The 15,562-nt window shown below is 41.5% G+C and overlaps 1 protein-coding gene across 1 annotated transcript in view; it reads left to right on the top strand.

Annotated features, from left to right (window-relative positions):
• Positions 1–15,562, top strand: part of PEX5L (peroxisomal biogenesis factor 5 like) — a 63,884-nt gene that overhangs the window by 5,950 nt on the left and 42,372 nt on the right. Inside the window, exon 3 of the mRNA XM_032224902.1 lies at positions 14,531–14,642. Within this exon, the coding sequence (XP_032080793.1) occupies positions 14,531–14,642 (112 nt within the window). The remainder of the gene's footprint in view (positions 1–14,530; positions 14,643–15,562) is intronic.

Genomic DNA, 15,562 nt, shown 5'->3' with positions numbered 1-15,562 from the left:
TCTTATAACTTAAAGCTAAGGTCAACAGGAATGAATGTCCTTAACTTTCTAATTCCTGGTGTGAGAGGACAATAAATATTGGTTCTTTTTTAACTGTGCACATAGCATAGAAATATTATATTGTATTGCATTGCATTGCATTGCATTGCACTACACTACACTACACTGGTTATTGTTTCATTATAAGATAAAAATACAGAAAAAACAAAAGTTAGAAAACTAAGAGGAGAGAGAAAATGCAAAGAGAGAAAAAAGTGCTTTCTGACTTTTTCTGTGCAGTGAAATACAAATACTTCAACCATTTGCTTTACATTTCACAACATTTCAAGCCATTTCTATAATAACAAAGTCATTCTAATCATGAAAATCTAAAATCAAGTTTCCATTTTGTTTCACATTGGCGTTACTTTTGAATCTATACCGTGATTAGCATTAGGTATCGTTTATAAAAACAAGTTGACTTCTCACTGTTATGAAATAGGCTTGTTTTAGGAAACTGCAGAAAAGCTCTGAATATGATAAACCAGACGATAAATAGTTACTCAGTAAAATGTGGTTAGCTAACAAGGCTTGGGTGGAATAAATGGAGATGTTTGATTCAGATCCCTGAGATAAAATGAATAACATTTAGCATTTGGAGGAAATTGCTAAATTTAGTGTCATAATATAATCTGAAGGATTTTTCAGTAGTTTGATTACACAATGACATTAATTGCATCTTTCATCTGAATGCATAACAAAACGGAGAGGAAAATAGGTTGCCACAGGATGCAGTAATACTAAACAGGAAGGGCTCTAAGGAACAGCCTGGACAGGGATCTCTTGTTAAATTAACCCTAATAATCAACTATTTTAATTAAGGTTCTGAATTGTACTATCTATGGACCCTCAAGTGCCTTGGCCAGTCTTAAATATTAACTCTGAAATACTTTGATTTTTTTTTAGACTTTCTGCATTAAAATGTGGGCTGCGACTCTAAATTTTGGTTCTTCCCTTAATTATTGGATCAATACTCATTATTATTATTACTATTGTTGTTGTTTTTCTATGGAATAAATGGAAAGTTACCTTTAAAACAAAACACAGCCCAAAGGCTTTATGCTTTTAACTTCATTTTATTTACCAAACTCATTACTAAAGCCAAACCAAGATAGATAAGAGACATACAAAAAAAAATAGTAACATGTAATTAAGAAAGTAAATGTAAGTAAACATAGGATCTGAATTGTCAAGGAGATTAATGTTTCTTTAGCTGTCTCAAACACAGGGAAGATCAGATCCACTCATGAAAGTCCAATTAAACTGATTTATTGCTACTCATACCTGTGCACAGGAATAGTCTCAACTAAGGTTAGCCCCTGCTAGGAGTTACCGAAATTCAGGAGAAATTGGACTGTTCACTTGTGTCTACATAGGGATTCTAAGATAAGCCCTTTTTTGACTCTGCCCCCACTTACTGTATACAAATGTTACATTGGTTTCAGAGTTGGGTTTCTCCCTGTTCGGCCCAGTTCGGCTGAATCGGTAGTGTTATTTTGGCCTGAGTCACAGAACTAGCAGCGACCCAGGCTGGCCAGGCCCTCAAACCAGTTTCCCGGTCGCCACTGCAGTTGCTAGCATGTTGTTTAGTAGTGCGCGTATGTGCGCAGTTCACTGTAAATTGCCCTGCGCATGCGCAAAGAACAATTTACATTGAACTGTGTGGATAGGTGCGGATGCAAAGCAAACCAGTAGTAAAACCGGGAGCAGCCCACCTCTGATTGGTTTGTAAAACAAAAGCTAAGACTAAGACTAAATTAAGACTAACGTGGTGGCTCAGTGATTAAGACGCTGAGCTTGTTAATCAGAAAGGTCAGCAGGTCAGTGTTTTGAATCCCTAGCGCCGTGTAACGGAGTGAGCTCCCGTTACTTGTCCCAGCTTCTGCCAACCTAGCAGTTCGAAAACATGTAAAAAATGCAAGTATAAAAATAGGAACCACCTTTGGTAGGAAGGTAACAATGTTCCGTGCGCCTTCAGCATCATGTGCTGGCCACATGACCACGGAGACGTCTTCAGACAGCACTGGCTCTTCGACTTTGAAACAGAGATGAGCACCTCCTCCTAGTCAGGAACGACTCGCACATATGTGCAAGGGGAAACTTTACCTTTACCTAAAAACTTTAAATGAAGAGTATCTGATTAACACGGTATATACATAATAGCTAGAATTATAGGCAACATAATTCTAATTATAGATGATCTAATTATAACTATAGAATCGCATATTCTAATTGCTTGTACAGTTAAAATATAAACTAAATGTATAATAAGAAATATTTGGGATGTGGCATAAATCCATACACTAAGCCATAATTTAAGAAAAGTTTCCAGTTAGAAATGATTTCTATATCAAAACATAGCCCCATAACTTCCATCTTTCAAAGGAGCAAATCAAACATGTTTTCCAATAAGGAACATGTAATAATTAGCATAAGAAGTTCAATATGACACATGGCTTAATCAAACGTTGAATAAAAGTATTTCTGGTTGTAAAGGAAATTCAGCTTCAAAAGCTGCTTCATCCTCATGTGAATCATGTTCCTTTTTAACTTCATGGGAGCAATTCAAATGGATTTTTTTCCCCAACCGAAATAAATGAATTCTATACCATTCGCCAGTTTGAATTGTACATTGTGTTTAAAATAATGACAACCATAGCAATCATAAACGATATATAGGCCCTGTTGTTATCAACAATTTGCAAATGCATGTATTAAAATACCAGCCCACCTCTTTATGATTATTTCTACATATTCAAATACCCCTGAATGTTAAATTACTTGAAGGATTCCAACTAATTCAAAGGCAGCTCAAACCTTGCAATTATTTCATTCAATTTACTCCATTTGTATAAAATCCCAAAGCAGCTTAATTCAAGTTATTAGCAATTGCCAATATGCTTCTGTGCCTTAAAATAACTCCTTCTCAGTTGCCTTTTACAGATTTGCAATATTGAATTATCCACACACATACGTCAAGGTAAATAGATAACTTCAGAAGGCCATGGTCCCACCAGGTACTAGAGTGAAAACATATTGGTTTCCCACTATGTAAGAAGGTTGTGATTCTGTCTGTATTTTACGTGAATCTGTGTTAACGCCTTGCCAGTTCCCAAGGGCAGCTCCTTCACAAACATGCAAAGAAAAATAAATACCTGAGTGGTCTTTGTATATGTATATCACACACAGGTAACAATCCTTGTAGGAAAATCTACCTGTTTGATGCCACTTTTTTATTGACCTATAGATATTTACAGTGATGGCGCAGGAAGCTTTGCTTTGGTACATCCTGCTTTAGTTTTACATGCAAACCAGTTTATGAATCGGGCACATTGAACGAGAGAGTGGAACTCCTGATTCATATCCTAATGTGTTTCATGCCCATTTTGCTTTTATTTCCAGTAACCGTAAGAGTTTTCCAGAGTGAACCGTTCTTGGTTTGTGCATGTTTTTGTCCTCCTGTGTGTGAACTGACCTCATCTTTGCCATCGTTGAGTGGACACGTATTTCTGATAATTGCCTCCGGATCTGCTTTGCTGTATTTTGATCGTGTTGCAGACTGCTATAAATACTTTGCTGCCTTGTAATGCTGATCCCCCCATGCACCTCTCATAGTGAGCATTTGTCTGACCTCGTGTAATGCTGCAAGGAAGTTTTAGATCCAACTTTATGTGTTTCGTCGGTAGCAGGGAAGCCATTTAAGAATTCTCTCTATGCTAGAGACTCCCATGTTGTGTTCTTAATGCATAAAGGCATAGATCAAAGGGATTGCCTTGGTCATGTGACTGTTTCCCAGCACAATCGTATCTCCTCTGGAGTTGATACGAGTGGGATCAAAAATGATTGGATGCAACCCGAATGGATGTGTGATATTTCTTCACTGCTGGAGTCTATCCATGGGGAGCCTATTTTCAGTGGTTTCCATGACATGGCTGTATGTAGTCTACAAACTCAGCTTAATGTAGAAAAGGAAAACATTTAATTTCATTCTAAATTAGATTGTCTACCTTAGCTTCTCAACCATGCCTGTTGTGGCCTGCCAGTGAAGCTGACAGCAGATTCAGACAGTGAGGAGGTTGGGGAGAAACATGGGCCGGTCCTGGAGTCTGGGGAAGGCTCTGATGAGGGCTCTGTCAGAGGCAGAGAGGGGGCCAGAGCCATATGCCAGTTATCAGCTGCCTTCAGAGTCAGACATTAGTGAAGCAGACGAACAGCTGGAGCCTGTTCCCAGTGTGCGCATGCACAGAGTTGCCAGATGAAGGGAACAGCCAAAGAACAGGGATTGGCTTGGGAGTAAGGCCACAGGTGCATGATGAATGGCCCCTCCAAGAGGAAATAAAAGAGGAGTGGAGTGGAGTTTGCAGGAGACAATTAGTTCGCTTAATTGATTCGCAGATATCGGCCTGGCAACTCTCCAAGCCAGATAAGGTCTGTGACTGTAAATCCTCCCTTGAAAGACTTTGCTGGATGTGAATGAGCAGAATTCACAGTAAACTAATGAAAGGGTTTTTGTTGAGGACAAGGAGTTTGCTTCCTGCTCTTGGGAAGCCTAAGTCAGAACAATGCCTTCCAAATGTATTGAATAGAACTCCAAGTCCTGACAGCACCATTATTGTTTTAATGGCTTGCAATTACCCAGCAGCATTAATGTCCAAGAATGGTAACAACATTAACAAGAGCTTGATAACTAAAAGTAGCAGCATTCTCAACCTGACGTTTTCCAAATGTATTGGAATCACAGCAATTTCATGTTTCTAAAGATTGCAGCCTACTTCAACTCTGAACCATCTTCCAGAATAATCTACAGGTAATTCTTGGCTCACCACCACAATTGAGGCCAAAATTTCTGTTGCTAAGCGAGGCGCTTATTAAATGAACTTTTGCCCCATTGCAAAGCCTTCCTTGCCCCAGTTCTTAAGTGAATCGCTGCAGTTGCTGTTAGTAACGTCGTTGTTAAGTGAATCTGGCCTCCCCCATATTTGTGATAAATATGGACCAGTTGCCAAGCAACTGAATTTTGATCACATGACCATGAAGGTGTAAGTGTGAAACATGGCCATAAATCACTTTTTTTCACGGCTGTTGTAACTTCAAACAGTCACTAAACGAATGGTTATATGCCAAGGACTAGCTGTATGATATTTTTTTCCAACTTCCATGTATATCTTATAACCTTGGGATTTTGTAATAATTATTTTTCAAATATTCACTTGGCCTAACCACTTTAGCTTTTTCTGAGATTAGTTAAACTGTCTAAGGTTTAATGGGACTTACTACAATCTGAATACTTGTAGTATATTTTAAGGAGCCACTGTTGTGATGTTTATCATGTAAGGATTGAACAATGCCCTCTGAAGACAAATCTCATAGCACCATGGGGGTGCTACAACGATCATAAGGATGGAAAACAGTCCTAATTAACTTTTTTTCCAGTGACAATTTCGAACAGTCACTAATTGAATGTTTATAAATTGAGGGATGTGGTAGCTCAGGGACTGAGACACTAAGCTTGTTGATCAGAAAGGTCGGCAGTTTGGTGGTTCAAATCCCTACTCCAGCATAAGGGAGTGAGCTCCCGTGACTTGTCTGCCAGCTTCTGCCAACCTAGCAGTTCGAAAGCATGTACAAATGCAAGTAGAAAAATAGGAACCACCTTTGGTGGGAAGGTAACAGCCTTCCGTGCGCCTTTGGCATTTAGTTCTGCCAGCCACATGACCACGGAAATGTCTTCGGACAGCTCTGGCTCTTCGGCTTTGAAACAGAGATGAACACCGCCCCCTAGAGTCTGGAATGAGTAGCTCATATGTGTGAGGGAACCTTTACCTTTACTAAATTGTGGATTGCCTGTAATCTAACATGGCCCTAGTGAAAGCTAGTTTGAGGCGCTACTTAATAATCCCTAACATTTTGAAATGTTGGTTTCCATCCTTGGGGATTTCAATTTTCACAGAAGCAAAGTAAAGGACAGCTTCTGGGAATTCTAAGGTTGAGACGGATTCTTCTATGATTTTTGGACATGACAACTACATGATCTGCATGCACCTTACCAAATCATTTTTTTTTTCAAATTAAAGACCAATAAAACTGTTAAGCCGCAACAGTTATTAGATTATGTAGGACCATTTGTAAATTAATTATTCAACGTTTTATTTATTTCAGGAGGACATGTATAATATCAGCTTTCAGTACCTCTGAAAGGCCATGTTTTAAACATTGCCTGGAATAAATGTTGGCTCCCTGCCAAACTGCCATTTCTTTGTAGAAATGAAATAGGGGTTGTTGTTTTTTTTAGCTGAGTGACTGATTTGTTTATAAGAGCCGAGATGGCGCAGTGGTTAGAGTGCAGTACTGCAGCCACTTCAGCTGACTGTTAGCTGCAGTTCGGCGGTTCAAATCTCACTGGCTCAGGGTTGACTCAGCCTTCCATCCTTCCGAGGTGGGTAAAATGAGGACCCAGACTGTGGGGGTGATATGCTGACTCTGTAAACCACTTAGAGAGGGCTGAAAGCCCTATGAAGCGGTATATAAGTCTAACTGCTGTTGCTATTGCTATAAGTTGCCATGCAACACTGAGAGATTAAGGACTTGATAGCCTATTCTCGAAAGCTCCTGTTTCACTAAACAGAACTGCAAATTCCAGATCATGGGGGTGTGGGGAGGGGAGAGGAGGGGAGAGTGTTTCATAAGGTAGGGACAGCAGAGGTGGGTTGCTACCAGTTCGCCTCGGTTCGGCCAACCGGTAGTGGTATGTTGGGCTGGGTTGTAGAACCAGCAGCGACTCAGGCTGGCCACGCCCTCCAAACCGATTCTCCGGTCACCCATGGCATTGCCAGCATGTTTTACCATATTTTTCAGAGTATAAGACGTACCTTTTTCCCTCAAGAAAGAGGCTGAAAATCTGGGCACATCTTATACACTGAATACAGCATTTTTTGCCTCCCTACCCCCCCCCCCCTTCACCAAAATGGCCATGCATAGCCTCTAGGAAGCTTTTAGAGAGCTCCTGGGGGCTGGAGAGGGTAGAAATGAGCAAAAAAGACCCATTCTTTGCTCAATTTTACACCCCCCCCCCAGTCCCAAGGAGCACTCTATAAGCTTCCTAAAGGCTATCCATGGCCTTTTTTAATGAAAAATGGCCCCCTTTTGGCAAAAAAAACAGAATCCTAAAATTAGTTCATAAGGTAAAGTTACCCTCACACACTAAGCCATTAAAAAACTCAGGTTAACACATTATGTATTTGAATCTGCTGAGTTTTTGAGTCTCCTAGTTAAATACTTCATGTAAGGCAGACTTTAAAAGCCTCTTATTGACTATGTTCCTTACAAGTTTATTTTTAAAGCTGCTTTTATAAACTTTCTTGAGCTAGCACTCTCACAAATAGGGGTAGGACTGTTATAAATCTCTTTACACAGCTAATGTGATTCTAGACTAGCTCCCATTAAGTGCAGGGAAAAGGTAAGTCACTGAGGGTGAACACTGGATTGGGCCTTCTCCTGGCCTCCATCTTTCCTCCCCCTTCCAAATTCTCAGTATCCCAATTAATAATTATGTGTGGATACAAACATGGCATCTTTAAGTGTTTTATAGTTTTACAACTGTAAACAGCCCATTTCACCTGGCTAAGATGGGCAGTTATAGAAGAATGGATGGATGGATTTAAGCCATTATTTATTTAACTATGGCATATTGATTTAATTGTATATGGCTGGAATTGCAGGACACATAAACCTTATTTTGCCATTAGTAACTGGTGACACCACCCTAAAGCAAATGGAGGAGAATCCTGTTTCAAGTAGTATTAGTAGCACCTCCTGAGAGCAGGAACTCTTTGGTGGTGGGATGGACCTCACTGGGAAGTGATGGACCATCTTCAATATGGAAAGGAATTGGGTGTCCATCTGTTTGTGTGCTTAGATCAAGAACCAGGAAGCGATGAACTATCTTCTACTAGGTTGGGGTTTCCCAGCTGTGGCAACTTGGAGATGTGTGGACTTCAACTCTCAGAATTCTGGGAGTTGAAATCCACACATCTTCAGGTTGCCAAGGTTGAGAAATAATGTACCAGGGAAGCAAGCTGGATGCTCATCTATTTAGGCCAAGAGCCAGATTAATAGTTGAGAATTTCTTCAGGAATGCCACCAATGTTTAGGAAAAGATGACCTGTGGGTCCCCAGTGGACAGGGCCACAAAAACATATTCACCATTCCCTTTCTACACTTCACATATGCACTTATGTGTTCTCATTTAGAGGAAAATATACTTTATCTATAAAGCTCAGTGGCTAAGATGCTGAGCTTGTCCATCAGAAAGGTTGGTAGTGTGATGGTTTGAATCCCTAGCGCCGTGTAACGGAGTGAGCTCCCGTTTGAAAGCAGGTAGAAAAATAGGAACCACTTTTGGTGGGAAGGTAACAGTGTTCCATGCGCCTTCGGCATTTAGTCATGGCAGCCACATGACCACAAAGACTCCTCGGACAGTGCTAGCTCTTCGGCTTTGAATCGGAGATTAGCACTGTCTCCTAGAGTTTGGAACTACTAGCACATATGTGCAAGGGGAACCTTTACCATTATACTTTATCTATACACATGCAGTCTGTCCTATTGTCTGCCATGACAATCTATTTGACTTGCTCTATGCACAGTGTTTGCATATGAGATGCAAGTTTGCCTAAGGCTGTAGAATCATAGCAGTGGACGGGATCTCAGAGGTCTTCTAGTCCAACTCCCATCTCAAGTCAGAAGTATACCATCCCAGTCAACGAGTTGTCCAGTCTATTGTTTGAAATCCTCCAGTGATGGATCATCTACAACACCAGGTGGCAAGCTGCCCCACTGATTAGTTGCTTGGTCAGAAAGCTTCTCCTTACTTCTATCTCTCTTTAACAAGCTTCCACCTATTACTTCTTGTTCTCTGGTGCCCTAGAGCAGAGGTATCAAACTCAAGGCCTGAAGGCCAAATTCAGCCCGTGGGTTGCTTAGATCGGGCCCGCAGGGTTGCCTTGGAAACAGCGAAGGACCAGGCCGTGGTGCCTCTGCCAGTGAAAACGGAGCTTTGGAAGGCCATGGGCAGCTCTCTCGAGCTCCATTTTTGTTGGCAGAGGGCTGCAGGAGGGTGTCGCAACCAAAAACGGAGCTCAGGAGCCCATTCTCACTGGCAGAGCACTCAGGGCACCACAGTCAACCCCAACACAAATGATGTCAATGTCAGGGTTCCAAATAACATCCAAAATTAAATCAGAGTCCAAGGCAAAGTATTGCTCAAAGTTCCAATTTATTAAGAGAGCCATGTTGGAATATCTGGGAAAACCCAAATCTGAAAGCTTCCCGGTTTTCCCCACCCAATTGAAAGTTCAAGATCCTGCCCCCACATCCACAAGTCCATCACATGGCCCAATCTCCCACTGCCATGCTGGCAGTTCTACCCATCCAGGTGCAGAGGTGTACAGACAAAGGATGACCTTGGATTCTAGAAAGGAATTTTATTTTGACAACATCACATTCTACTCCTTACTATTCCCCCTCCCAATTACCCACTAATGAAACAGCATAGTAGAATAGAATATTAGTGTAGCAGGCTAAAGATCCCAAAAGGAACTGGCTGCAGGCCTGACAGTCAAGCTGGCCACGCCCACTCTGGCCGCACCCACCCCAACCCCTGGAGGTCAAACACAATGTAGCCCTCTGATGTAGCCCTCAATGAAATTGAGTTTGATACCCTTGCCCTAGAGAATGTCAATTTTGTGACATTCCCTCAAGTATTTGGAAGATTGCACCTTGCACTACAGGGAACAAATGAATTGCAAAAGTCCTTTGGAATTCTGATCTTGTGGTATGGAAGAATTCTTGAGTATCCCTATTCACATCCACGTCCTTTATCCCATACCATCGCCTTTCTCCTCACTCAATGTGTAACACTAAATTATTCCTTGTTTCACACATTTTTTTTTTCCCTTCGTTGCCTCTTCCTGAAGAAGCTTCTGTTTAAAGTTAGGCTTGAAAACCTGCCACTCCATCTGCAGAATTAATTAATTCCTTAATAACAGCTTCAGTTCTAATATGTTTGAAGGGTGCCAGCTCAGAGAGCTTTTTTTTTTTAATCTCACAGGCCAGCCAACATGGTCTAAATTAATCTTTCCAGATAATGCATTAGCTGGCTGGATTCTTTCGTTACACAGAACGGCTAACTTGATTACAAAGACTCAGCCGCGTAGCAGGGTTGGCTTTCTGTCCATAAATAGATGAATAGAATATTGGAAAGGGGGAACATCTGATCAGTGAAAGTGTTTCAATGTAAGAGAACATATGAAATCTTATCCCTTGCAGCCGGTAGTTTCAGATAAATAAGGATTGACACATCCATTTAATTTTACAAAGCGCGGTAAACGACGTAGCAATTGCTTACGTGGGTCAAACCCCACTAGGTCTCGATATCTGTGAATCCCAGCAGAATAGAAACTCCTCTAAATTTTATTTTCCCAGATATAACAAAAACAAGGCGTACAGCTAACCCTTGACTTACAACTGCCCATGACTGAGCTTCAGCCCCATTACAAATGAGTGCATGTTGTGTTTCTGTTTTTTAAGTCATTCTGTCTTGTGTTTTTAATCTTTTTTAATCTTTTTTTAAATTGTTTTATGTAAGCCGCCCAGAGTCCTTCGGGATTGGGCGGCATACAAATCTATTAAATAATTAAATTAAATTAAATTAAATTAAATTAAGTGATCAGCAGAAATAATCTGCAGTACTGCACTCTAACCACTGTGCCACTGCGGCTCATTTGCTTGGATATTTCCTTTCTTTTCTAAAGGACTTTATTTAAGAAATAATTTTCCATTCTTATGGCTAAATGGATGATAGCACCTATGTTATCTGGGTGAAGCTAAGCAGGACTGGCTATGGTTCATATTTGAATGGGTGACCACCTGAAAATTCTAAAACTTTAGCCCAATCAGAACGTTTGTTTTTTTTAAAACCAGCAATCTGGAAGAAGGCAATACAGTAATAGTTGTAAGTATTCTTCAATACATGACCACAATCAGAATTTATGTTGCTAAGCAGGGTGGTCATTAAGGGAATCACAGCCAGTGAGTAAGTCAAGGACTGCCTGTACTTCCAACTTTGCAAGCAACATTAACTCCAGAAGTGGAAAATGTTCTTGCAATTGGGAACCATGTTGTTTTTATACTTTAATTCCAGCCTCAAAAGGATTGCAAAGTATGTGGCTGGTTGCATTATGATATTGCCAAAGCAATGTGACCCCTGTTCTTGGGGTGGGGGGAGGTTTAAAGGCTAAAATACCACCCCTTTTCTCCATTAGACCAAGCATCCCTGGGGAGGAAACCTGACCCTTCCTTAACTTTGTTTCCTTCAGCAATACACAGATGCCTGGAAAGAGAGCCAATCCTCCATGCATTAAACTGAATACAGTCTTCCTTCTAGAGACCAAGAGTAATGCCATTGGTTCTGATAAATCTATCATCTGGATTAATCTATCATCTGGATATTAACATGGGTAGACAGTCAGGGGTGGGCTTCAAAAATTTTAGCAGAAGGTTGTCTGCCCGATTGCTGGGTGGGCATGGCCAAGATGGGCCAGGTGAGCCTCCGGGAGGGTGAAAATAGCCTCCCCAGGCTCCAGAGACCCTCTGGAGGCCAGAAATGGGCCCATTTCCAGCCTTCCCGAACTTCCGGTAGGTCCATTTTTTGCCCTCCCCGAGCCTCCACATGTGCTCTGTACTTGCCTGCATCCAAAACAGGCCATGTGGGGACTCCTGGGAGGGGCAGGAAGGGTGTGGCCAGCCAGGAGTAAGATTTGGGGGTTCTCCAAACTGCACAGAATCTTAGCTAGAGGTTGTCCCAAACCCCTGCAGCCCCCCAGCAGCCCATACCTGGACCCTAGATTGCTATATCTGTTTGTGGGTTTCTTCCTCAAGTTGATGGATAATTTTTAAATCATTAGAAGGGTGTTAGCATGGCACCTAAGGTAGTAAGTGAGCCTGGGGGGAAAAAACAAGTTACAATTTTCCTTCAGCTATGAAAGCTTACCGAATAACTTCAGTCAATTGTTGGGACTCACTCCAACCTAGTGGGAATAGATAGTTATAAGCAGGTTTGGGTTGCTCTCGGTTCGGCCCGGTTCGGGTGAACCGGTACTGGTGGCAGGTTCCGCCCAGATGCTTCTGCACATGCGCAGAAGCATTGCGCATGAGTGCATGCATGAGCAAACCGGTAGCGGCGGGATTTGCAACCCACCCTGGTTATGAGATGAAATCAGATAAGACATACACCATCTCAGACTCTTAGAGCTGAGGTGGCGCAGTGGTTAGGGTGCAGGCCACTTCAGCTGACTGCTATCTGCAGTTCAGAGGTTCAAATCTCATCGGCTCAAGGTTGACTCAGCCTTCCATCCTTCTGAGGTGGGTGAAATGAGGACCCAGACTGTGGGGGCAATACGCTGACTCTGTAAACCGCTTAGAGAGGGCTGAAAGCCCTATGAAGCGGTATATAAGTCTAACTGCTATTGCTATTGCTATTGCAGGGAAATATATAAATAGAATATTATGTAGCCATTCAACATTTTGGATCTTGAATAGAAAGCATTGATGGTGCAGAAAAGGAGGAGGATGAATCACAAAAGATCTATAAGCTATAGATTAGATTGGTCAATAAATGTAAATTCAACACAAAAATAGTTTGTCTTGAAAGTGACTGCCTGCGAAGGCTCCTGGATTGGGGCCGAAAGGCAAAAGTGGAAGCAGTATGCGCTGTCTCATAATTGGGTAGACCAAGTTAGCCTGATACACTGGTCTCACCGGAAAAACAAGCTATGAAAGAATGTATAACAATAGGCTCAATCAAATGGAGAGATGCAATCAGCGGCCATTTCTTATGTGTGAGGTCAATGTTCAAGAAGGTGCAGGAGCAAACTTTAATTCACCTTGCAATTTCCTATTTCAGATTCAGAACCTTTAATGGACACGTGGGCACATAATTAGCATGCTAGACACCAAATGTTCTCTTCATGGTGCTCCAAAACATCTTGTTGAAAGATCTTTAGGAGATCTTCATAGACTCATAAATTAGATCTTCAGAGATTAGAGCAGAAAGGCTCTTGAGAGAACTTCATAGATTAGATCTTCGTAGTTTAGAGGGGGAAAGGGTTAAGGGTTAATTTTCATTCTTGAGTTGTCAGATATGATTGGTCTGAAATGACCACTCTCCTCCTCATTGGCACTGATATCTGTGGATGGAAGGAGTCCATCAAGAAGTGGCCAATGTTGAAGATGACAATCTAAAGTTTCACTTTGAGCCAACATAGACGGCAATGGAAGTTTCACATTCACCCTCTGCCCTTATAAGGGCTCTTCATGGTGCTCCAAAACATCTTGTTGAAAGACCTTTAGGAGATCTTCATAGATTAGAGCGGAAAGGCTCTTGAGAGAACTTCATAGATTAGATCTTCGTAGTTTAGAGGGGGAAAGGGTTAAGGGTTAATTTTCATTCTTTCACTCTCCTCCTCATTGGCACTGACATCTGTGGATGGAAGGAGTCCATCAAGAAGTGGCCAATGTTGAAGATGACAATCTAAAGTTTCACTTTGAGTCAACATAGACGGCAATGGAAGTTTCACATGCACCCTCTGCCCTTATAAGGGCTCCTGCCTTCATGCAGATGACATCCATAGCATCCTGTTTTCCAAAAGTTTTTGAAATGTGCCTGGGATGGTTTATCCAGCCGAATTGAACAAAGGATGGAAAGGAAAGGCACCTGGATGATGAATCTGGTCTCTTGCCTCCTCTTGCTTTTTGCAGTTGAGGTGGGCTCTCTTTATGTGAGAAAAGGCAGATTGCCATATTTCTGGCTCGTTGCCGAACAGGGAACAATGCATAAATGCAAAAAGGCAGGTGAATCTGCACGGCCCATCCGCCTGGCTGGATTTGTGCACCAGGCTAAAGTAGGCTAAATAGATTTCTGGCACAGATTGAAGAAAGCAGCTCATCGGGTTAAACCATGATAAGCCTAAAACCTTAATCCATTATTTATTTGAGTATAGCAAGTTACACAAGGACAGCAACTGTATTTTGCTAACAAGAAGGTGGGGTTTAACCTATTGTGTGAACCCAGCTAAATTGGGGCTTCATTAGATCCCAAATCATAAAAAGCATATCCTTTGGAACCTGATTAGCATATAATTATTGAAAGGACGATAACCCCCCTCCTAGCAGAAGTCTGAAATCTGAAGTTAGGTACTGATGAGTGTTGTTTTATCTTTTTTTTTTCTGCTTCCTCTCATTTAGTTGCTTATATTCATCTCATTTAATTTCAAGGAAAATCGTATGCCAATTTAAGCCACCTGATGTTTTCAGAAATGGAATAATATATATTTATATATATTAAGCCGTTTGATGCTGTTGTGACATTTGTGTGCATAGTTAAGCGGTACCGACATGCACACACATCCAACCCTCTCCTCTTGCTTTTTGTCACTAGCTTGTGAATGAGCAACAAGAAAGCCGACCCCTGCTGAGTCCTTCTATAGATGACTTTCTTTGCGAAACCAAATCAGAAGCCATTGCACGTCCGGTGACATCCAATACAGCAGGTAACAGCTCTTCCGTTCACTCTTGTTCGGTTGTGGTTCGTTTCCAAATTCTGCCTGATGTTTGTTCCTCTGCCTACTGCTTTTTGAAGCTCCATGCCAGAAACAATAATGGTTTTTCTCTCATTTTGCGGGGGAAGAAATCCGTGGGTTCTTCATGGTACATGGGCTAGAAAGTCATGATTATAGCTTGTGATATTTGATAATGTTCAACTATGTCCAGAACAATTGAAAACCGATGAGCATCATTGAGGCTTGCAAAAGAAAGGACTGCTGTATGCATATATACAAGCACAGAACTTGGCATGTGAGTTGAAAGCTATATTCTTAGATATTCATATCATTGGTTTACAATACAATAGCAGAGTTGGAAGGGACCTTGGAGGTCTTCTAGTCCAACCCCCTGCCTAGGCAGGAAACTCTATACCATTTCAGACAAATGGCTATCCAACATCTTCTTAAAGACTTCCAGTGTTGGGGTACTCACAACTTCTGGAGGCAAGCGGTTCCACTGATTAATTGTTCTGTCAGGAAATTTCTCCTCAGTTCTAAGTTGCTTCTCTCCTTGATTAGTTTCCACCCATTGCTTCTTGTTCTACCCTCAGGTGCCCTGGAGAATAGTTTGACTCCCTCTTCTTTGTGGCAACCCCTGAGATATTGGAAGACTGCTATCATGTCTCCCCTAGTCCTTCTTTCCATTAAACTAGACATATACAATTCCTGCAACCGTTCTTCATATGTTTTAATCTCCAGTCCCCTAATCCTCTTTGTTGCTCTTTTCTGCACTCTTTCTAGAGTCTCCACATCTTTTCTACATCGTGGCGACCAAAACTCTCCTGAAACAAAATGTTATTGGCTAATCATAGAGCTGGGTTTCTGGATGGAATACATTTTTCATCTGGCATATGAAGATAGTTTTGATG

This window comes from Thamnophis elegans, chromosome 10 (assembly GCF_009769535.1).
Source record: "Thamnophis elegans isolate rThaEle1 chromosome 10, rThaEle1.pri, whole genome shotgun sequence".
In the NCBI taxonomy this organism is placed as follows: domain Eukaryota; kingdom Metazoa; phylum Chordata; class Lepidosauria; order Squamata; family Colubridae; genus Thamnophis; species Thamnophis elegans.
Note: the sequence above shows the minus strand (reverse complement) of the source record. Positions and strands in the feature narration are given on the sequence as shown.